The sequence below is a fragment of the Anser anser genome (genome assembly GCF_964211835.1).
Source record: "Anser anser genome assembly, chromosome: 3".
Lineage (NCBI taxonomy): Eukaryota > Metazoa > Chordata > Aves > Anseriformes > Anatidae > Anser > Anser anser.
Window position 1 is genome coordinate 1,854,870 of NC_139722.1, and position 21,724 is coordinate 1,876,593.

Sequence of the window (21,724 nt, forward strand, 5' to 3'; positions counted from 1 at the left end):
GGAGCCGTAACACTGCTGTGATGCTCCCAAAAAAGAGAGGGGATTTGGGATGGAGGGGATCTGGGAAGGAGGGGATCCATGACAGATGGGATCTGAGATGGAGGAATATCAGGGATGGAGGGGGTCGGGATGGAAGGCATCCAGGATGGAGGGGATCTGGGATGGAGGGGGATTGGGAATGGAGGGGGATCCGGGATGGAGGGGGATGGAGAACTGGGGGGATATGGGATGGAGGAGATCGGGGATGGAGGGGATCTGAGATGGAGGGGATCCGGGATGGAGGGGACCTGGGATGGAGGGGGGTCCGCAGTGGCCAGATCCAGGGCGTTTTGGGATCCAGGAAGGACAGGGCCCCAGGATAGCTGGGAATCCAGGACAGAAGGGGATCCAGCCCAGCAGGACGTCGAGGACAGCCAGGTCCCCGGGACGTGGTTGGCACCGGGGCCAGAGGAGCTGGCTAAGAGCCGGGTGCCCGCGCACAGCACAGGGGGGGAGCGGGCAGGGGTCCTCACGGCAGCAGCGAGGGGGTCTCACGGCACCTGGGGGGGGCTCAGGACCCTCCTGGGGGTGCCGGTTTAGGGGCCGGGGGCTCCCGGTGCACACCCACAGCAGCTGGCAGCATGCGGCGGGGCCAGGCGAGGCGCAGGAGGCCGCCGGGGCGCGGCGGGTGCCACCCACGGCTCCCGGCCAAAGTTGAGCCGAGCGAGCAGCCGGCGGCACCCGCAGCGCCCCGGGGGTCCCCCGGCACCCAGGTGAGCGGCTTTGCACCCTTGGGGGGGGAGGAGGGGGGCACAGGGGGGGTATCCAAGGCCTTGGGGTACCCCAGGTTGGGTTAAGGGGGGTGCAGGCACTTTGGGGTCGGTCTCAGCACGCAGCTGGGGAAACTGAGGCAGGGTGGGAGGTGGCGGACACCCCGCTGTGCGCCCCAGGGTTAGGCTGGAGGGACAATTAGGGTGCCCCCCAACCCCAATTCACCTTGTGCTAGAGGAAAAAAACCACCTCTGGGCTGTGACCCGTTGTGGTGCCAAGCCCTGTGGGTGGTGGCACTGCTGTAGGACGCTCGCAGCAGCCAAGCAGGGGGACGATTCCCCCCCCCCCCCAGTAAAATCCTGGCACCGTGGACAGGGTACTCCGGGCATCCGGGCACGGGGGGGGGGGGCCCAGCACGGCGCTGCCAGCACCCAGGAAGGGCTGGGTCCGGGCTGGCAGAGCGGGCTCAGCCTGTTCGGCAGCTCCCGGCCCCATTTGCTGGGCTCCCATCCCAAAAACCTCCCCGCTGGGGGGGGCCCAAGCCAGTGCGAGGCAGAGCTTTGGTGGGAGATGGGGCTGGGCTTTGGGGGAGGATGGAAATGGGTTTGATGGGGGGGGGGGGGGGGCAGCCTTGTGGGATGCCTGGGGGGGGGTCGGAGGAGTCTGGCAGGGGTGCGGTGGGGTGCAGGGGGGATGCAGGAGGGATGTGGGGGTGCAGTGGGGATGCGGTGAAATGCAATGGGGATCCAGCAGGGATGCAGCAGGAACGCAGGAGGGGATGCAGCAGGATGAAGAGGGGGGATGGCCGCAGGGATGCAGCCCCCCTGCCCCGACCAGTTTTGTTCCCCCCCCCCATCTATTTATCACCACAGAGGGGAGAGCAGCCCCCAAACGCGGCGTTTTTCAGCAAGACCGAAAGCCGTGGGGCGAGCCGGGGTGTGCCGCCGCCGTGTCACGGCGCAGCTATGCCAGCAATCCGGGACGGGGCACGGCTTCCTGGTGCCAGCGCTGCGTGTCCCCAGCCCACCCCAAAATCCTCCGCAGGCCGAGCTGGGGGGGGGGGACGGAGCATCCCGGTGGGGGGGGGTAAAGGACGGGAATCCTGCAAAAAAAGAGCACCCCCAGACCCCAAAGCCCAGCCTGACCCGTGCTCGTTGTCGTTTCCCCCCCCCAGCTCCTCCTCGATGGCCCCGGTGCCACCGTGGGGCTTGGCCATCGCCGTCCCCGGGGGGCTCCTGCTGCTGCTGCTCCTCTGCGCCTTCTTCCCCAGGTACGTGCCCCGGGGGCCGGGGGGGGGAGTTGGCGAGGCCGTTATTAACACACCCATTTAACCCCCCCCCCTTCCCATGCCTAAATCCTTCGTGGAGCAGGAGGTGGGGATTCATTTGACGCCCGGCGCGCGGCCGGCGGTGGCCGCAGGGACGCTGACGGTGGCCGCATCCTTCCGCAGGGCGAGCGGGCGCTGGTCCAGCCGGGCTGCCGGGAGAGAGGAGCCGAGCCCCGGGGTGCTGAGCGTGGTGAGGCCCCGGGGGGGGGCTTCGCCGTGACCCCCCCTCGTCCCCTCCGTGTCCCCTCCGTGTCCCCTCCGTGTCCCCCCGTCCCCGCCGCCACGCTCCGGTGACGACCCCTCCTGTCCGCCCCTGGAGGGGGGCAGGCTGGCCGAGGGGACAGCGCCTTGTCCCCAGCCCTCCTCCCGGCCCCATGGACCAAATCTTCTCTTTTTTTCCCCCAAAAATAAAACGAAGGGCCGTTCGCAGGCGTCGCGGCCCGCCGTCGCTGTCCCCAAGGCTGTCGCACGGGCTTGGACAGCCCCCCAGCGACAGCTCCGGGAACGGCCCCGAGATCCATCCCCCCCCCCAACCCCCCCCAAAAAAAAACCCCAAATCATCAGGGTGACCCCGGTGGGGACAGCGGCAGCCCCCGGGGGGGGGGGTCCCGGCTTCGCGGGGGGGGGGGGGACGGGGAGGAGAGGAGAGGAGGGGGGGGGACCCCTGGGGGCGCACCGAGCCCAGGGCGCCCCAAAAATGGGGAGCAGGGGTGTGCGGGGACGGGGGGGGGCTGCGGGATGGGGGCACAAGGTGTGGGGGGCGGATGGAGCCGGCGGGTGCCGGCAGAGAGCAGCTGCCCCCCCCCCCCCCCCCGTGCTCCCACGGTGACCCCTCCACGGTCCCGAGACCCGCAGAGACCCCAAAAAGAGCTGGCACGAGTGGCGTGGGCATGCAGGAGGTTTGTTTTTTTTGGGGGGGGATGCACAAATGTTGGGGGGGGCGCAGGAGTGTGCAGGGGGACGCACAAGTGTCCAGGGGGCTGCACAAGTGTCTGGGGAGGTGCACGAGTGTCTGGGGAGGTGCACGAGTGTCCGGGGGGATGCACAAGTGTCCGGGGGGGCTGCACGAGTGTCCGGGGGGGTGCACCAGTGCCCGTTTGTTTCTGCCGCAGGTGAAGCTCTCGGAGCCAGGCCCCAGCGAGGGGGGAGCAGCACAGCCAGCAGGTAGGGCACGGCGTGGGGACACGGACGGGGCAGGCGGCCGTGGCTTTCTGCCACCCCCGCGTGCCCCTCGCACGCCCAGCGCCGCGGGTGCTGGGTGCCGGCTGCCACCTCCCTGCTCCTTGGGGGGGGGCTCCTGGGGGTGCAGCAGAGACCTTTTGGCAGCCCCCCCACGTTTGGGGCAGGATTTGGGACCATGCGGGGGGCGGGGGACGCCGCCACGCGTGTGCCCAAACGTGGGGCTTGCACGTGCGCGTGCGAGCGCACAGAGGTGCTCGCGCCCTCCCGCGCGCGCTGCGGCCACGCCGCGGTCCGAAGGTCCCCGGGCGCAGCAGCCGCGGCGAGCGTTAATGATTTGCTCGGCTGATGAACTTGGAGGAGCCCCCGGGGGCTCCGCGGGACCTTTGAGCCGGGCCGCTGCCCCCGTGCAGCTCCGGCCCCGAAAATGCCCCATGGCAGCAAAAACCGCCCGGGGAGGTGCCAGTTCCTCCCCCGTGGGTTGTTCTCCGGCGTCCTCCTGCAGGGGAGAAAAGGAGAAAGCATTAAAAAAAAAACAAAAAAAAAAAAACAAAAAAAAATCAAACAAACAAAAATAACGCGCGGAGCTCCGAGGAGAGAAACCAGGTCACCAGGGCGCTTCTTTTGGGATGCTGTTGGAGTGCTCACGCTGGGGGTGCTCACCTTGAGGGTGCCCCGTTAGGATGCTCCCACGGGGGTGCCCCCCATTGGGATGCTCGCACACGGGGTGCCCCCATCGGGATGCTCCCATTGGGGTCCTCACGGGGCACCAGGACACCGCTGGGGGGGGCGCAGCAAGGGGGCCAAGGCGCTGGCCTGGACTGAGCAACACGACCCAGCCCGTGCGCGGCCGGATCCTGCCCGCCGCCCTGCACCTCCCCGCCCACGCACCCGCCGCCGGCCGGGGTCCCGCTCCCCGAACCCCACGTCCCCCCAGCTTTAAAGCAGGAAGAGGAACGGCGGCTCACGTGCACCGAAGCTCTCTTCCACAGCCTCCTCCGTCGCCTTCCGAGCGAACCAAGCGGCTCGGCGCCGCGCTCTGCCAGCTCCGGCTGCTGCCAGGCCGCGCGGACGCAGCGGAGCCCCCTGCTTAAATAAATATTGGAGCAGCGCGGGAAGGCGGCTCTGGCCCCGTGCCGGGGACCCTGCGGCCCCCGTCGGCAGCCCTGGGATGCTCGCCCGGGTTCGCCTTTGCTTTTTGTTTTAGCTCTCACAAAAAGCAAAGAGCCGGGGGCAGAAATATCGACGCTGGCAGGCGGGGGGAACCGCCCCACAGCTCTCATTTCCTCGCGTTTAATTATCGATATTCCATCCCAAAATTAGCGGGGTGCCCCCCCCCTTTGCTCAGCCTCTCCCTCTCCCTCCCTGCAGGTGCCTCCTCTTGCAGCGGGACGGATGGCACCAGCTCGGGGGACCCGGGTGTCCCCGGGCCACCTCCCCTCCACGCGCCCCCCGGATCGACCCCCAGGACCCCCGACTTTCTGCGGCACCGGCAGCTCCCGCTCGTGCCCGGGGATCCCCAAACGCCCGCGGCAGAGGCACCGCGGGACGCCGAGGGGCCGATCTACGAAAGCATCCGCTACAAATCCAGGAAGCTCAGCGCTGGGCTGAGGAAGCCCTGCGGTGCCACGGGGGACGGCGGGGACCCCGGGCAGGGCTTGGTGGTCCAGGAGGAGCCGTGCGGCGACGGCAGCCCCTGCCCCGTGTACGCCCGCGTGCGCAAAGCGCCCCGCGCCCCGCAGCGCTCAGCGCCCAGCCGCGGCCCCGAGCCCGAGGAGGAGGCACCTCCGGCGCTGCCGGAGAAACGCTTTGATGACCTGTAGGACCGGACGGAGGTATTTCGGAAGGAGTTCGGAGCCTGGGTGGCCCGTGCAAGGTTTGTGGTGGGATTTGGTTTGCTCCAGGCAGGCGTGGAGCATCCCCCGGGACTGGCGGGGCACTGGCTGCCCCATAGAATGGAACCGGTGGCCTCGGTTTGGGCGCAAGAGGGACAACGAGTGCCACGGGGAAGGGCACGGCCCAAAGAAACCGGTGGCATCGGCTCAATGCTGCCTGAAACACCGGGGGATGCAGGAGGGGAACGTGTGGCTGCTTTCTGGAGAAGCTCGGGACACGGCGATGCCGGCTGGCGGGCGAAGGGGACGCATTAATTTATTTTCTGCTCTCCGTGCACCTTTTCCTCCCTATAAACATCGAGGAAAACACCCAGAGCGTGTCTTTTTTTCCCAGCAGCAAGGGGAGCTGCATGAACACTCCCTCATTGCCGTTTTAATCCCTTTGCCCAATGCATGCCCTGCACCCTGCTCCCTCCCCGGGCCCTTTGGCAGGGCTCCGCAGGGGAAGCAGCGCCAGGTTTTGCTCAACCCCAGCCCTGAGCTGCCCCGATAGAGGCAGGACCCGGCTTATCTCCCCCTGAAGGACCGGCAGCAGCCCCAGGAGGCCGGGAGCAGTGTGCACAGAGAGCAGCGGTTACGTGGAGCGGCTGAGATAACTCCTGTGTGCATTGCCGGGACGTCCCCGCACAGCTGCAACCCCCTGCTCAGGGTCCTCCGAAGTCCGAGGCATCCCCGTGCCTTGCTCCAGAGATTTTTTCCCCCTCAAAAAAATGCCAAACTGCATCCCACGGGGATGCAGCATGGCGTCCCCCTGCCCCTAGTCTGGGTTTTACTTTGCTTCTGCACAGCGGTTGTGCTGGGGCTGAGTCAGACGGGACAGAAAGGGATTTCACTTTAAAGGGGAAAAAAAAAAGAAAAAAGAAAAAGCCTTCAAACGTTATTCCTGGCGCGGGAGCCGGGGACGTTTCTATTTTCACGTGTTGATTGTTGGCGGCGTGCTGCGGCGAGCGGCGGCCTGAGTCATTTCGGCACGGCCCCAGCAGCGAGACGAGGTCCGGGGAGCTCAGAGCCGGGGGAAATTGGGGATTTTTGCTCATCCTCTTGTTTGGGCGTCACCGGAGCTGCCCCGCGGAGCGCTGCGGTGCCCCCTGCTCACCACGGGGCCGTGCCAGGCTCGGCCTCTGCTCGCTGGGGGCAAATCCCAGCACTGCTGGGCCTGGAGGTGTCCGCGTGCTGAGCGCTCCCCAATAATGCACACGCACAGCACGATTTGCAGCCCTGAGACAACCACCTCTGGCACACGCTGGTGTCGCTCACCTGCCTTCCTATACGTCCATCTGCCTTGCTATAAGCTCACCTGCCTTCTGCTATGCTGATCGGCCTCCCTATATATTCACCCACCTTCCTATACAGTCATCCGCCACCTCATATGCTCACCCGCCTTCCTACATGCGCCTCCAGCCTCCTATATGTCCAGCTGACTGCCTACATACTCACCTGCCTTCCTGTATGTTCCTCTGGCTCCCTACAGATGCACCCACCTCTCTATACACTCATCCACCTCCCTACACACTCACCCGCCTCCCTGTATAATTATCTGCCTTTCTATATGTTCACCTACCTTCCTATATGCTCACTTACCTTCCTATAGACTCCCCCACCTCCCTATAGGCTCACCTGCCCATGGGCGCTGCCGGCAGCACCCCAGCACCCAGCTGCCCTCGGTGCCACCCTGCTGCCAGGCGGGTGGGGGCTGTGGGGGCCGCATCCTGCCCATCCCGGCTGCCTGGGACGGGGTGAGCCAGCCGGGCTGCCTGTGCAGAGGAAAACCACGGGTGATTTTGCGTTTGCAAGCAAATGAGGTTTTTGATTCCCCTTCCCAGAGGTGGCCAACTTCTGCCCTGCATCTGAGGATCCGAGAGCTGAGATCCGAGCGTCTGAGATCCGAGATCTGAGCTTCCCAGCATCCGAGCATCTGAGATCTGAGCATCTGAGCTTCCAAGAATCCGAATATCCGAGATCTGAGCATCTGAGATCCAAGATCTGAGCTTCCCAGCATCCAAGCATCCAAGATCTGAGCTTCCAAGAATCCAAACAGCCGAGATCTGAGCATCCGAAATCCAAGCATCCGAACTTCCCAGCACCCGAGATCTGAGATCGGAGCACCTGAGCACCCAAGATCCAAGTCTCTGAGCTTCCCAGCATTCGAGATCTGAGCACCCAAACACCCGAGCACCCAAGATGGGAGCATGCAGCCCGGGCACTGACCCTTATCCCATGTCTCTCCATCGCTGGCCGCAGCGCTGAGCTCTGCCCCGTCCCCAGCAGCGCTGCTGTAGCCAAACCCCTGCTCGTGAGGCCACCAAAACCCAAGGCGTGAGGCTGAGCCCCCATTTTTGGGCTGCGCCATCAAAAATCTCCAGCTCCCGGTGCTGGCACCTTGCTTTCTGAGCACCGATGGCTCTGCTAAAGCAGAAGCTTTCCCTTCTCAGCCCACGAGCCTAAATGGGAACGGTAAAAATGGAGAAGAAAGGCAAAAACAGTGCCCTAGTCCTCTTATCTCGGGGTTGCTTTGGCGATGACACCTGCAGCGTCCGAGTCCCGCTGCCCACCCAGCACATGAAGGGGTGGTGAAGCCGCTTACAGCTGCGTGAAGAGCGCATGTGAGCCAAAATTGGGTGAAATACCCTTAAAAAGAGATGAGGAAAGAGGAAACGCCGCTTGAATGAGCAGCTAAAGCGCGGCGGGGGCAGCGCTGTGCAGAAAGGCGCCTGAGAGCCGCTCCGGCGCCAGGACCGGGGCAGGCGGCGAGCGCCGAGGGATTGCTCAATTTTAGCAGAGTCTGGCAAAGAAAAAATCTCCCGAAGGCTCAGAGCAAGCTGCTGGGGCTGGCTCGGGTCTGTCCCAACCTGGGCCAGGTCCCCTGTGATCACTGGGTGGTGACGGGTAGAAATGAGGGGGCAGAAAGATCTGCGGTGCCCCCAAAATCACTGGGGCCACGTGTGTTGGCACGCTCCCTGGCCCCTAATAAATATTAACCCGTGGGTTCGTTAGTGCTGGGGTGGAGAGGTGAAGCCAGCGGCATCTCGCCGAGAGTCATGGAGAGGCAGGACCAGTCAGAGCATTTCACCCACCAACAGAAAGGGCAAACCTTCAGGGAAGACGGTTTTCTTCGTCGGGTTCTGCTGGAACTATTCGGTTTTGGCTTCTCCAGACTCGGTTGGCGTTCTTAAAGCAGCAAAAAATGGGGATTTTCCTGGGCTGTAGCGGACTTGGGATGGGAAAACACCGAGGGTTCCCCTTCTCTGCTGTCCCTCTGGGCAACCAAAGCATCTGTCACAAAAAAGAGAAAAAAAAGTTTCACAAAACTTCAATTGTGTCTTTGAAAAATGAGCAGAAGGAGAAAACCCAGCCGAGCCACACATCTTCTGCGGCATCTCGCCCCGTTTCCGTGGCACACAACCCGAGGAAGAGAGCCCCAGCAGCGGGCGGGGATGCTGCAGGGGGCTGGCGGCCCACCGGCACGCCCGGGGAGACCCCACCAAAGCCAAAGACAGGAGGTTTGGGGGAATATTCTCCGTATTTCGCTTCCCGAGAGACGCAACCCAGGCAGGAGGAGGGCAGCATGAGCTTCTGAAGTTCCCCCAGGGAAGGAGCGAGGCCATTTGGGGTGGAGGGAGGCGCGCGGAAGGGGAAGGCCAGGACGAGAGGACCTTGCAAACACCGGTGCCACCAAGGGGACGGGGGGCAGAGGAAGAGATCCCACCCCGAAAACACGGCGGGTGGGAAAAGCAAACAGGCGCCAGGCTACGTCTGGGCCGGCGTCACCAGCGGGCAGCAGGTGTTATGCCAAAGGACGAGGCGGTTAATTATTAATTTTCCCTTTGGAATGGAGCGGAGGGGAAGAGCCAGGGCTGGCTGGGGAACGAGCCCTGGGCCGCGGGGACGGGCAGGTCGGGGTTTAAACACAAACAGGCCCGAGAATAAATACCTGAGTTCCCAAAAAGCTGCTCGGGGAGCAGCACCAAGTCCTCATCTGCTTTACTGAGCCCCAGCAGGTCTTCATCACGCTCCCCAAAGAAGAAAATTTCCCCCGAAACGGCCACGCTGGGCTGCCCACCCCGGCCGTAGAGGAGCTCCGGCTCATTTCCATCGGTCCCATCTACGACACAGCCCCCGACGCCTTGGCTTTTTCCTAGGAGCGACACATTTCAGCAGCTTGGATCCGCTCAGCTTCCAAAACTAGCCAAGATTAGATGCAAGAAAAAAGAAAAAACAAAAAAACAAGGTACCCTTGGCAGAGGACCTGGGTGTTAAAGGGTACTTGAGAATTTGCCGAAGCTGGGTCGGTGCGGCGAAGGGAAGAGCAGGGCTGGGAGTGAAAGCAAAGAGTTAAAGGCAAAGGAGGGAAAAAAAAAAAAGCAAACAAAGCAAACAGGACAGTTTGAAAAAAAAAAAAAAGCCTAAGGAGGCAAAGAGCAGAAAAGGAAACCTCGTGAGTGTCTCTTCCCCTCTTGGCTTCTCCCGGCTGCGGGGAGGGGAGGCTCTGCTGTGCCAGCGCACCCAAAACAGCCGGGAATTTCCAGCGGCAGCACCGCTGCGCCGAGCAGAGGAGCCCGCCACGAGCCGGAAACCTGTGGTGCCAAAAAAAAAAGGGGGTGGCGATGGGGCACCGAGCAGCAGCTCGGGTCCACCACGCACCCGGCTTTCATTTTAGGAGCCAGAATGGTGGGAAAAGGGGGGCGGGGGGGGGATAACCATCTGCTGCTGTGTCAGCCCCGAGCGTGCAACACCCCGGCGTTGGGCATGCCAGAACCGGGAACTGCGCGAGCTCTGTGCGCGAGGCTGTTTGTGCAACCACAGACACGTTCGGTGGCTTCTGCTTGACCCCGGTGGGTTTGTTTTTTTTAAATCAGGCTCTCAAGGCGCGCTCACATCACGTTTCCAAACATTTTCCTGCTTCCAGCAGGATAAGACACCGAATTTTTTCGATTCGCGAGCTGCATCCGCCGGGAGAGACGCGCCCGGCCGCGCCGTGTGGGGCAAAACCTGGACAAAAACCGTCCCTTTTGGTGAAAACCCAGCTCTAAAAAAACCTGGTGACGGCCCCAGCACTGCGAAGGGCGAGCAGCCGGGAAGCCCACTGCTGCGCTCTGCGTGGCCAACAAGCCGGGCTCCCTTCTTCTTTTTCAAACAACCCCTGCATCCCCCCCCCCCCCCAAAAAAAAAAGGATTTGTTTTAAGCTGCGCTTGCAGCAGCAATCGCTTCATTTTGAGGTTTGTCTTCTCAAGCACCTCCAAACGTCCTGCTCAGCACCCAGCGCGCTCCCACGTGGAGGAGCCGTCAAAAGTGCTTTAAAACCGCACGAGGCTCGGAGCGCCAGCTCTCGCATCAGCGCTGCGACGGGCGTGGTGAAGTAACTGCCCTGCTCGAGCTGAAAAAAAAAATAATAAAAGAGAAAACTCCGCAAGGCAGAGCAAAAAGAACAGCAGCCGTAAAAGAAACCCTCATTGAAGCAGCGGCACGCAAGAACTTCATCGTCTGATGGCCCATTTAAAGCTTTTCTATACGTCAGAAGAAATTAAGGCTCCGCAAAACCGAGACGAGAGAGGCACTTACAGGGGACAGGGCTCGGGCACGGCTTCCCCTCGCTGCTCTCGGCTCGCCAGAAGCCACGGCAGGGAGGCAAACCCCTCCACGCGGCCGTGACGAAAGCCGTCCCAGCCTGCACGAAGGGGTTTTGGAAGCCTCGCTTCGAGGAGGCAATCAGCCGCTCTCATCACGTGGAGCAAGCAGAAGGTCCCGTTGAGACACGATGGATTTAATCGTGGGATCGCTCTCGTTTTTAAAGGCAGGAAGGCGCCCGGGTGCCTCCCGAGCGGGAGGCACACGTGGAAAATATTCAGGGCAGTCGCAGCCGTCACCCCTTGCTCCTAGCAGGCTTTGGGGATTTTAAAGAGCTGGTTGCAGAATTGTACAACGCCGTTCCAGAGCAAGAGAACGGAGCGGAGGATAAAGAAACTTTTTGAGGGGCTAAAAATCCACGTTCAGTAGCGTGGATGTGGCCAGACCGGGTCTCAAGATCTTAGCGCTGCTAAACTCACTCACATCGTTCTCGACGTTGAGGCCAATACACAAAAAAATAAGAAAAACCCTCCCAAATACTAATGGATTTCGTAAGGCCAGGATTTGAGGCAAATAATCTCTAAATATGAGCCAATACAGGAGGCATTTGGGTATCGTATGGTATCATTAGACCCAACTCCCCCTCCAGATCGCCCTTGCGAGATGTGTCTTTAGGGGAACACACACCTCGAGTCTGGGAGGCCACGCAGAGGCGTCAAGCTCTTCTGCAGACCCCTGAGTTGGGAACGAGGACGAGAGCAAGGACAGGCACCAAACCTGCACGAGGCAGCACAACGTCCTCCTTCAGAAAGACGAGTTTCTGCCTCAGGAAACCCAGCTGGGAGCATCCGAAGCCATGGAGGGTGCCTCTCAGGAAAACATCATGGTTTTCTCCAAGCGTGGCGGCTAGAAATTCACTTAATTTTCTCCTCCTCACGTTTCTTCCCCAAATTGCTTGATCCCACAAGCTGAGGAGGTTAAAAAAAAAATAAATCACTTTAAGCCTGAGACCCTGATTTTCCCACTGTGGAGTTGCCCAGGTCACAGCACACACCGGTTCCTTTACAACATCAATGGCATAGCAAGATTTGGTTAAAAATAAAAAAATAAATAAAAATAAATAAAACAACTCCTGTTTGTTTGGTTAATTTGGTACTGGTGGCTTGGCCCCGCTTCCTCTCGTACCAAAACAAAACGAATGATATTAATAGACTCAAAATGTCAGTTAAGCAGTTTATCCCGAGCTTGTGTACTCAGAAATGAATAATCTCTTGAGGCTGAGGGACAGAGGCCAAAGCGAAACGCCAGGCAGAGCAGTGGGTAGGTAAAACCCAGCCAAGCTTATTCAACCGCTCAGCGCTGTTAGACTCAAGCGAAACGTTTAATATTAACCAAAATTAAAGATGTGACTAACGATCATCCTGTGGACACTGTTTTATGTACAGGATTTTTCTTTCCGTTGTGTTTTTTCTCATTTCAAAGTGTTGCACAGTAATTTAAAAAATTGGGCAAGCTGCTCACGCTGCATACGTAGTGACACGGGAACTCTGTGTTAGGGGACGCTACGAAGTCAGGAAAACAGAAATCAGCATATTTCAGTTCTACCTACATAAAACAGACTCAACTATCACGTAATACTTTCAGCTGGAACTTGTCACTTAGGTGTTCCTGGAGATTCACCAAGATTCCCTGACTGATTCTAAGAGAGCAAGATTTTGGGGACAGGAAAGGAAGCCTCTCCTGTAGGTAACTGGTTAATTTTTTAAAAAATCATAGTGCAGGAATAAACAGTTTCACGGGCACTCCCTAAGGAAAGGGGCTAACAGAAGGGATCCCTCACACATCTGGACCAGGCTACCTGTTGGTCAGCACGGTTACAAACGGGGAACAGGGAGGGACGAGGCGACAACGTTCACAGGGAGGACAAAATTATCCCAAATACTTGTGCCCAGAACCAGGGAAAAGATCGCACAGCCGGCGCGATGAGGGGATACAACAGCAGACGGGATTTAATGTCAATAAGTAACACATCTTGGAAAAATTAATCATACACAGAGTTACAGGCTCTAACTCAGCTATTACCTCTCAGGGTTATTGTTGATAGCTTCAGGTATTACCTCTCAGGAAAAGAGACCTGGGGGTTATTGTCGATAGCTCCAAGAAGAGAGCACTGGTTAAAACTCAGGAGTAGCCAAATCCAGCGTTGGCAGCTATCCTGAAAGGAACAGAAAGCAAAGTAACAAACGTTATTACGTTGCTGCTTAAATCTGTGCTGCGCCACGTTCTGATGACGCAGGGAAGGGTTACCCGGAGCACCAGAAGGAGAAGTCAGCTCCTGCATGAGGAGACCAAAAAGCCGAGGACGCTGGCAAACTACGTGACAGGTGGGGCAGGCAGGGAGAATCTGATAAAGAGCTCCTGAGTCACGGATACTGCGAGGAAGACTGAAGAATAGTTACGCAGCATACGGTTAAGACAAAAGCTGGGGACACCGAAGAAATCCCAAGGCAAACAAGGCGAAGCAAGTTTTTCACGTAGCGCTTCGGCCACAAGTGAACCTGCTGGGGCAGGATGTCATGGAGAGCAAGCGAATTAAAAGAGTTCAAAAGGGACTAAACAAATTAATGGATTCGGGGTGCACTAGTGCTATTAAACACCACAGGCTGATGTTCTTCAGATTAAAAGTGGGCCATTAACTGCGGGGAAGCTCTCTGCGCTGCACGAGATGATCTCGGCGCACAATTTCAAAGGCTGCTCTGTGCCTGCACTGATCATGTTTCATTTTATTGGTATAAAAAGGAATTAACTGCCCAGGACTACACATTTGGGCTGTTTTAACTGCTAGATTGCACACATACACTGCCTCCATCTTATTACTGAACAGTATATAATACTACATCTATACCAAACCCTTAGACCAGTTTTAAACAAGTACTATTAATTCTCATTTTCTTCAGACCAAACTCCAGCTCAGCTTCTTCAGTTTAATTTCGGTTAAGATTTCACCTGACCTCAACCCCAAACTCTTTCAATAAAGGTAGAATTAGTAAAATGAGAATTACTAAACCTGGAGAGACCATTATGTGTATTTTATATAAATGTATCTCAAAAGGTTAAGTTTTCCAAAGTCTTTGAAGAACTGTGCTCAATTTAGGACAGATAATTCATCAGCACAACTAATTATTCACTCAAATTTATGCATTTTTAATGGGTTGTAAGCCAGCCTTTAGAAGGGCGCTGCCTGACGCTGCCAGGACACAGCTCCTGCCACAGCCACTGAGCCTCCTGAAAAGAGCCAAGTGGAGAAATTTAAAGTAAACAAATAAATGAACAGTAATCTTTCCCTCAACCTGGATTTTTCCGTTTTTTTTTAACGAAACAAACCCAAAAGCCGCCCCCACGGGGCGCTGAGGGCGAGCCGCCGGCCTCCCGCCCCCTCAGCAGGGCCCTGACAGGGGCTCGCCTCAGGAGCCCCTTCCCCGGCCCGGGAGCCGCTGTCCCCGGTCCATCCCCCACACGACACCGCCAACCCGGGCCAGGAGCCCGCAGGAGCCGCCCCGGGAGCCCTCAGCCCCGCCGCTCCCCTCACGGGAGGGAACCGAGCCGAGGCCCGCGGGCGGCTGAGCAGAGCACGACCCCACCCCACCTCCTCCGCCCGCCCGCCACGCACTGGCGCCTCGCTCGGCCGCAGCCCCGCTTGAGGCGCCGGAAGGCGGGGCTTCCCCCGCGGGACGCGCTGCCATTGGCCGCCTCTCCGCGCCGTCCCTTCCCATTGGTCCCTCCGGGTTCTGATCCCGCCCCTCAGCCGCCCGCCGATTGGCCGCGCTCCCCCGGAGCTCCCCCCTCCCCTCGCCTCCTGGCTGGCGGGGGCGCGAACGTGCGGCGCGGGCTGTTCCCTGGCCGGGGGGCGCGCGCGGCCTCCACGTGGGGAACAGCACGTAGTCAGCGCGCGCGGGGGGGGGGGCGCGCGGCGTGCCCGCGGGGGCGGGGCGGGGACGGGAGGGGCGGGGGGCACGCGCCAGCAACCGCCGGAGGGGGGGGCAGCCATGGGGTTTGAGGGCGGTTATGGGGTCTGAGGGGGGCTCATGGAGGATATAGGGCGGTTATGGGGTGTGAGGGGGGTTATGGGGTCTGAGTAGGGGTCACGAAGGATATGGGGCAGTTATGGGGTGTGAGGGGGGTTATGGGGTCTGAGGAGTGGTCATGAAGGATATGGGGCAGTTATGGGGTGTGAGGGGGGTTATGGGCTCTGAGGAGGGGTCATGAAGGATATGGGGCAGTTACGGGGTGTGAGGGTGGTTACGGGGTCTGAGGAGGGCTCATGGAGGACATAGGGTGGTTATGGGATGTGAGGGGTGGTCGTGAGGTGTGGGGGCGGTTACGGGGAGAGGGGTGCGGTTATGGGGTCTGAGGAGGGGTCACGAGGGATATGGGGCAGTTATGGGGTGTGAGGGTGGTTATGGGGTCTGAGGAGGGGTCATGAAGGATATGGGGCAGTTATGGGGTGTGAGGGGTGGTCGTGAGGAGAGGAAGGTGGCTATGGGGGTCTGAGGGGTGGCCATGAAGGATTAGGGGTGGCAATAGGGTGTGAAGGGTGGTCATGAGGAAATAAGGACAGCTGGGGGCTGCTGTGAGGGGCATCCATGAAGGATTAAGGGTGGCTATGGGGTGTGAGGGGCAGCTGTGAGGAAAAGAGGGCAGCTGTGGGGTGTGAGGGGTGGACATGAAGGATATGGGACAGTCATGAGGTGTGAGGGGTGGTCGTGAGGAAATAAGGGCGGCTGTAGGGTCTAAGGGGTGGACATAGGTGTGAGGGGTGGTCTTGAGGAGATAAGGGGAAGCTGGGGGCTGTGAAGGGCGTCCATGAAGGATTAGGGGCGTCCATGAAGGATTAGGGGCGTCCATGAAGGATTAGGGGCGTCCATGAAGGATTAGGGGCGTCCATGAAGGATTAGGGGCGTCCATGGGGTGTGAGGGGTGGTCGTGAGGAAATAAGGGTGGCTGTAGGGTCTAAGGGGTGGACATAGGTGTGAGGGGTGGTCTTGAGGAGAATGGGGCAGCTGTAGGGTGTGAGGGGTGGCCATGAAGGATTTGGGGCAGCCATGGGCTGTGAGGGGTAGTCATGAGGAAAGGAAGGTGGCTGTGGGGTGTGAGGGGTGGCCATGAAGGATTTGGGGTGGCCGTGGGGTGAGAGGAGCAGGTGTGAAGAGAGGAAACAGCCATGGGGTGTGAGGGGTGGTCATGGGGAGAGGGGGGCAGCTGGGGGCTGAGGGTCATCCATGAAGGATTTGGGGTGGCTATGGGGTGTGGGGGGCAACTGTGGGGTCTGATAGGCAGCCATGAAGGATTAGGAGCTGCCATGGGGTGTGAGAAGTGGTCATGAGGAGAGGAGGATAGCTGTGGGGTGTGAGGGGCAGCCATGAAGGATTAGGGGCAGCTGTGGGCGCGAGAGATGGTCATGAGGAAATAAGGGCAGTTGTGGGGCCTGAGGGGCAGTCGCGAAGGACTAGGGGTGGTCATGAGGAGAGGGGGGCAGCTGTGTTGTGTCAGGGGCAGTCACTGGTGTGAGGGGTGGTCATGAGGAGATGGAGATGGCTGTGGGGTCTGAGGGGTGGCCATGAAGATAAGGGGCTGCCATGAGGTGTGAGGGGTGGTCATGAGGAGATGTGGGGTGGCCAGGGGGCGGAGGGGCAGCCGTGGGGTGTACGGGGCAGTCGTGAGGAGACAAGGGGCAGCCATGGGTGTGAGGGGCCATCAGGAGGAGGTGAGGGGTGGCCATGGGGTGCGAGGGGTGGTCTGAAGGATGCACACTGGCCGTGACGGGTAGCTGTGAGGGGTGGAGGGCAACCACGGCGGCTTCTGAGACAGAGAAGGTGCCCGGAATCTCCTCCAAGGACAGCACTGAGGTTGGCCCCGATGCCACCCCTGCTCTCCTTCCCCCCAGAGCAGGAGGCTCACCCAGGACGGCGTCCCCAGCCCCCTCCTGCCACCCAGGGGACACCAGCACGCGTCCCCGTGTCACGGCAGCGCGGGGACGTCCCCTCCGTGCTTCGGCAGCACGTCTGTCCTGAGCGAGCCGCCTCCGGACGTGCCTCCTGAGCCGGGCACGGGCTCCCCCAGGCACCTGTCCTCATCCCCCCCCCCCCCCCGTGCGTTAACGTCCGTAATGCCTTCCAGCAAGCGCCCAGGCGACTCGGAAACCTAAGCCTGCGGAGCTCGGGAGTAAATTGCGGGGTGTAATTGTCACTGGAAGCTTTTGGCTCCTGCTCGGGCGCTGTGGAGAAGGTACTTGGCCGCATAAATACGTAACGCGTGTCGATAAGAACTACTGGAGCCCTAAAGTAGGCAATCTTAAATTTTTATACGACTAGTGGGCGATGACCCCTTCCTGTCCCAAGAACTTCGTATTAAAATTCCGTATTAAAATCCCAGCTGACTTTTCTCCGGTAGTTCTTTCGTGGTTTGCAGAAACACACGTTTCTGGGTTAAAATGAATCGTCCTGCCCGCCCCGAGGCTGTAACGGTACGAGTGGCCCTGGGAGCAGAGGGCAGGAAGATGGTGCTTTCCGAAAATTATTTTTCCTCCCTCAGATCAGAAATTAAAATGCCTGGTGTGGCCCAGCTCGGAGGGCACCCCGTGATACCCAAAGAGGTTTCCCTCGCGTGTCTGGGACACATCCCCGAGATAAACACCTTGCACCGACAGTTGTACGTTCGCCACCAGCCCCTGCCCAAGCAGCAGCCGCTGCCGTGTGAGTTATTCTTTATTTTTAGCGTGAAAAGAAGAGCCAGGGGCTTGGCTTGCGCCAAAGGTGCCCTTTTTTATTTCCCCCTCGCTGATTGATTTAGGTCCATTTTATCTTTGATACTAAATAATCCTCATTGGCCAAATTACCTCGCTTGACAAATTAGGCTGGGGGTCCCGAGTGGAGTCCGATTCTGTGATCCCTGCCCTAAAGCACTTGCACTATAAGGGGACAAAGCGGGGCTGCGTTCACCGTATAGCGAAATAAACCCAAGCGGAGCATCGCTGGTGTTCGTTTAATTCTCGTTACTGCTGACCTGATGCGGTGGAGCTGCCCTGGCAGACGAAAAACCTTTCATTTTTGAAAAAAGCCGGCGAAAAGTCACCCAAAAGCGCGCGGGAGGTTGAGTTGTGGTGTCCTGGTGGGATCCTACGAGGGTCTGCATGGGTTGGGGGCTAGGGGATGAGGAGTTGTGGTGTCCTGGAGGGATCCTACGAGGGTCTGCATGGGCTGGGGGCTGGAGGTTGAGTTGTGGTGTCCTGGTGGGACCCTACGAGGGTCTGCATGTGTGGAGGGCTAGGGGATGAGGAGTTGTGGTGTCCTGGAGGGATCCTACGAGGGTCTGCATGGGTTGGGGGCTAGGGGATGAGGAGCTGTGGGACCCTACAAGGGTCTGCATGCGTGGGGGGCTAGGGGATGAGGAATTGTGGGACCCTACAAGGGTCTGCATGGGCTGGGGGCTAGGGGATGAGGAGTTGTGGTGTCCTGGTGGGATCCTACAAGGGTCTGCACGGGCTGGGGGCTGCTGGTGGGGAGCGGAGGCCGGAGCAGCCCCGTCCTTGCGCAGGCACCGAGCCCGGGCACGCCGCGCTCAGCCCTCACCGCGCTCTCCCTTAACATTAACATTTCCTTTTATTATTTTTTAATCTTTTTCATTTTCCTTCCACGAAGCGGCTCTCAGGGGCCAACACAGCTCGGAGAAACAGACCGAGCCTCACCGAGAGCCCTGCCAGCCGCCACGCCTCGCCTCTCTCTCTCCCCCCCCCTCCATTTCCACGCCCGGCTCGATACAGCTCCGGTGCCCCCCCGGAGGAGGAGCGGGGACCTCCCCGCCTCCCCCCGGGGGCTGCCGGCCGGCTCCGAGGGAAAACACCGGCCCGGGGAGGACCGAGGGGAGGGGGGGAGATCGGGTGCCCCCATCCCCTCCTTTCCCCTTCCCCTTCCCTCCCAGCCGGGCCCGGCCGGCGGGGGCGTGCATGGAGCAGGCGGCGGCGGAGCCAATGCGCAGGAAGGGGCCGAGCATGTGGGGAGGTTGTTTACACCAGCCCGGCCCCGGGAGCTTTAACCCGGCCGGCGGCGAGGAGGGAGGCACGGCCCCGGGACGCTGTGAGTAGCTCCCGGGGGAGGGAGGGGGGGAGGAGGCCGACGGGGACACCCCCCCCCCCCCCTCCTTGCTCCTGGGGGTCCCCCGTTGGAGAGCCAGCTTTGCGCCTAGGGGTCCCCCCCCCTTGTTCCTAGAGTCCCCCCTTGCTCCTAGGGTCCCCCCTGGCTCCTGGGGGTCCCCCTCGTTTGCTCCCGGGGGTCCCCCGTTTGCTCCTGGGGTCCCCCCCTGGCTCCTAAGGTCCCCCCTGGCTCTTGGGGGTCCCCCCCCCTTTTGCTCCCGGGGGTCCCCCGTTTGCTCCCGGGGTCCCCCCCTGGAGACCTCCCGTTGCTCCTGGGGGTCCCCCTCCCTTGCTCTTAGGGTCCCCCCCATGCTCTTGGGGGTCCACCCCTTTGCTCCTAGGGTCCCGCCTTGCTTCTGGGGGTCCCCCCCCTTTGCTCCTAGGGTCCCCCCTTGCTTCTGGCGGTCCCCCCCCCTTTGCTCCTGGGGGTCCCCCTCCTTGCTCTTAGGGTCCCTTCTTGCTCTTGGGGGTCCACCCCCTCGCTCCTAGGGTCCCCCTTCGCTCTTGGGGGTCCCCCTCCTTGCTCCTAGGGTCCCCCTTCGCTCTTGGGGGTTCCCCCCTTCGCTCCTGGGGTTCCCCCCCCTTGCTCCTAGGATCCCCCCGTTACTTCTGGGGGTCCCCCCATTGCTCCTAGGACCCCCCCCCTTGCTCTTGGGGGTCCCCCCCTTGGTCCTGGGGGTCCCCCCCCTTTGCTCCTAGGACCCCCCCCCCCTTGCTCTTGGGGTCCCCCCCCCTTTCTTCTCCCGGGGGATCCCCGCTCCCCTTGAGCGGCCTCCAGGAGAGGGGAACCGGGAAGGGCGGGAGGGGGGGGGGGGGGGGGTAAGAAAAAAAAATAAAATAGAAAATTAAATAAATAATAATTTAAAAAAAAAAAGCGAAAAGCAGGAGGGGGGCGGGAGCGGCGGTTCCCGCCCGGCCGGGCCGCGCCTCCCTCCAGGCCGGCGGCCGCGTACGTGCGGCGGCCTCCGCCGGGGACACCGGGGGAGGGGGGGCGGCCCCGCCGAGGTAAAGGGGGTCCGGGGGGGGTCCGGGGGGGGGGAGGGACCGGAGGGTCCGGGGGGGACAAGGAGGAGGTGGGGGGGGGGCCGGCAGCCGGCTCCCGCCCGCGCTGCGCCACGGGGGAACCCCCCCCGTGTTCCCTCCCCCCTGTTCCAAAGTCCTTCGGGTCTGGGCTGCCCCTGGTAAGCGCCCCCCCCTCTCTTTGCCTTGCACACCCCCCCCTTTGCATTGCAACCCCCGTTTGCTTTGCACCCCCCCCTTTGCCTTGCACCCCCCCCTTTGCCTTGCACCCCCCCTTTGCTTTGCACCCCCCCTTTGCTTTGCACCCCCCCTTTGCTTTGCACCCCCCCCTTTGCTTTGCACCCCCCCCTTTGCCTTGCACCCCCCCTTTGCTTTGCACCCCCCCTTTGCTTTGCACCCCCCCTTTGCTTTGCACACCCCCCTTTAGCTTTGCACGCCCCCCCCTTTGCCTTGCACACCCCCCCTTTGCTTTGCACACCCCCCTTTAGCATTGCACACCCCCTTTGCATCGCACGCCCCCCCCTTGCATGCTCCCCCCGCGTGCCCCGCCCCCCGGGAATGCCCGTTGCACGCCCCCCCCTCCTTGCACGCCCCCCCCCCGTTGCACGCTCCGCCCTCCCCGGGCTGCCCGGTGCGTGCCCCCCCCCCCCTCCTTTTCCCCCCCTCCCCGGTCCCCGTGCGTGTCCCCCCGCCCCACGCACACGTGTCCCGCCCGGGGCCGCCCTCCGGCCCTGCCGTCCTCCCCACGTGCCCTGCACGCCCCTCGCACGCCCTTGCACACTCACGCGGACGTCCGTGCGCGCTCGCACGCGCAGCCCCACGTGCGCTCACTCGCACAACCACGCGTGTAAATACTCGCAGAGCCCTCCGGCCCTGCCGTCTTCCCCACGTGCCCTGCACGCCCCTCGCACGCCCTTGCACACTCACGCGGACGTCCGTGCACGCTCGCACGCGCAGCCACGCGCGTCCGTGCTCGCAGGTCCGCGTGCGCGCTCGCACGGCCGCGCGCGCGCTCGCTTGCAGAGCCTCGCCGCACGCCCGCGCAGCCTCGCGCGCTTGCACACCCACGCGCTCTTGCACACCCACGCGCGCTTGCACACCCATGCACTCTTGCACACCCACGCACGACGCCTCCCAGGCGCGCTCGGGCGGCGCGGGACCCGGCGAGCTGCCGCCCTTTCCTTCCTGGCCGCCTTCCCGCGGGGCCGGGCTCCCCCCGCAGCGCCAGCCCCGGGGGCCCTTTCCCCCGGGGGGTGTGCGTGGAAAAGCCTCGCCGCCCGCGTTCCTCCCCGCGCCGGGAAGTGCGTTTTTTTTTTTTTATTATTATTATTTTTTTTTTTAATTTTTTTTTTTAGGCCTCCTTCCGAAAGCGTTTTCCTCGGGGATCACCCAGCAACGGCTCCCCGCCGGCCGCTCGCTTTTGCTTTTCGAGCAAATGGCAGCTTGGGGCGGAGAGGGAGGAGGAATTCGTACGGGTTTGTGCTCCCTGCTCCGGATCCTGGCGCCGCACCAAGCTGTTGCGTTCCTGCTCCCGGCCGCTTGCCACCTCTCTCAGTAGCTTTTTGCTGCTTTTTGCTTTTTTTTTTTTTTTTTTTTCAATAAAAGCCCAAACTTCGCAATTCGCTCCGTGCGGATATCTCTTTCCCGGTCGTCTGCGCGCGGCCGTGCTGCGGTTTGGCAGGAGCTTTTGGGGGCGTTTTGGGGGTGAGGAGGGGCTTTTTGAAACTGGAAAGCGAGGGTTTTATTGTCAGTTATTGCGGCACTTAGAGGCTCTTAAAAGACGGGTTTTATGGTCTGCT

General features: G+C 61.0%; 3 protein-coding genes across 13 annotated transcripts in view; 2 read left to right on the forward strand and 1 right to left on the reverse strand.

Annotated features, from left to right (window-relative positions):
* The window catches only part of ZNF395 (zinc finger protein 395), a 251,888-nt gene that overhangs the window by 218,643 nt on the left and 11,521 nt on the right, over window positions 1-21,724 (forward strand). Inside the window, exon 1 of one of the 3 annotated variants that reach the window (XM_083831171.1) lies at window positions 18,229-18,849. The exons of 1 other annotated variant lie outside the window; for it this stretch is intronic. The gene's annotated coding sequence lies outside the window, so the exon portion shown is untranslated. Of the gene's footprint in view, window positions 1-18,228; window positions 18,850-19,736; window positions 19,911-21,724 lie in introns of those variants that run through there. One more of the 3 variants, XM_083831172.1, reaches the window with a different exon arrangement.
* On the forward strand, window positions 214-8,798 carry LOC310897499 (uncharacterized protein). 2 transcript variants are annotated; one of them, XR_014582344.1, is made up of 6 exons: window positions 214-752; window positions 1,925-2,020; window positions 2,121-2,267; window positions 3,190-3,241; window positions 4,628-5,132; window positions 6,975-8,798. XR_014582344.1 is itself a non-coding variant. In XM_083831178.1 (5 exons), exons 1-5 carry the CDS (start codon window positions 621-623, stop codon window positions 5,077-5,079), a joined length of 879 nt encoding a protein of 292 aa, XP_083687304.1. In that variant the 5' UTR covers window positions 215-620; the 3' UTR covers window positions 5,080-6,031. The 2 variants fall into 2 exon arrangements, 1 of the variants encoding a protein (XP_083687304.1); XM_083831178.1 differs by lacking the exon at window positions 6,975-8,798 and having other exon boundaries at window positions 215-752; window positions 4,628-6,031.
* On the reverse strand, window positions 8,290-21,274 carry LOC310897500 (uncharacterized protein). 8 transcript variants are annotated; one of them, XR_014582345.1, is made up of 5 exons: window positions 14,388-14,601; window positions 12,800-12,932; window positions 11,495-11,685; window positions 9,083-10,526; window positions 8,290-8,424 (listed from the first exon to the last, which is right to left on the reverse strand). XR_014582345.1 is itself a non-coding variant. In XM_083831179.1 (5 exons), the coding sequence occupies exons 1-5, from the start codon at window positions 21,027-21,029 to the stop codon at window positions 8,321-8,323; spliced, it is 774 nt and encodes a 257-aa protein (XP_083687305.1). In that variant the 5' UTR covers window positions 21,030-21,274; the 3' UTR covers window positions 8,290-8,320. The 8 variants fall into 8 exon arrangements, 1 of the variants encoding a protein (XP_083687305.1); XR_014582346.1 differs by having other exon boundaries at window positions 14,364-14,397; XR_014582347.1 differs by having other exon boundaries at window positions 9,083-9,286; window positions 11,405-11,685; window positions 14,364-14,397.

Bases quoted from the DNA above. Each gene is read 5' to 3' on its own strand.
- LOC310897500 (XM_083831179.1), bottom strand. From the start codon at position 21,029: ATGGGTGTGCAAGCGCGCGTGGGTGTGCAAGAGCGCGTGGGTGTGCAA. The intron at 11,686-12,834 runs GTAATACCTGAA...TAACCTCCTCAG, and splicing joins CAGGTCTCTTTTCCTGAGAG to CTTGTGGGATCAAGCAATTT. The intron at 8,425-9,082 runs GTATTTATTCTC...TTTTTGTGACAG, and splicing joins GCAGCTTTTTGGGAACTCAG to ATGCTTTGGTTGCCCAGAGG.
- LOC310897499 (XM_083831178.1), top strand. From the start codon at position 621: ATGCGGCGGGGCCAGGCGAGGCGCAGGAGGCCGCCGGGGCGCGGCGGG. The intron at 2,268-3,189 runs GTGAGGCCCCGG...TTTCTGCCGCAG, and splicing joins GCCCCGGGGTGCTGAGCGTG to GTGAAGCTCTCGGAGCCAGG. The intron at 3,242-4,627 runs GTAGGGCACGGC...CCCTCCCTGCAG, and splicing joins GGGAGCAGCACAGCCAGCAG to GTGCCTCCTCTTGCAGCGGG.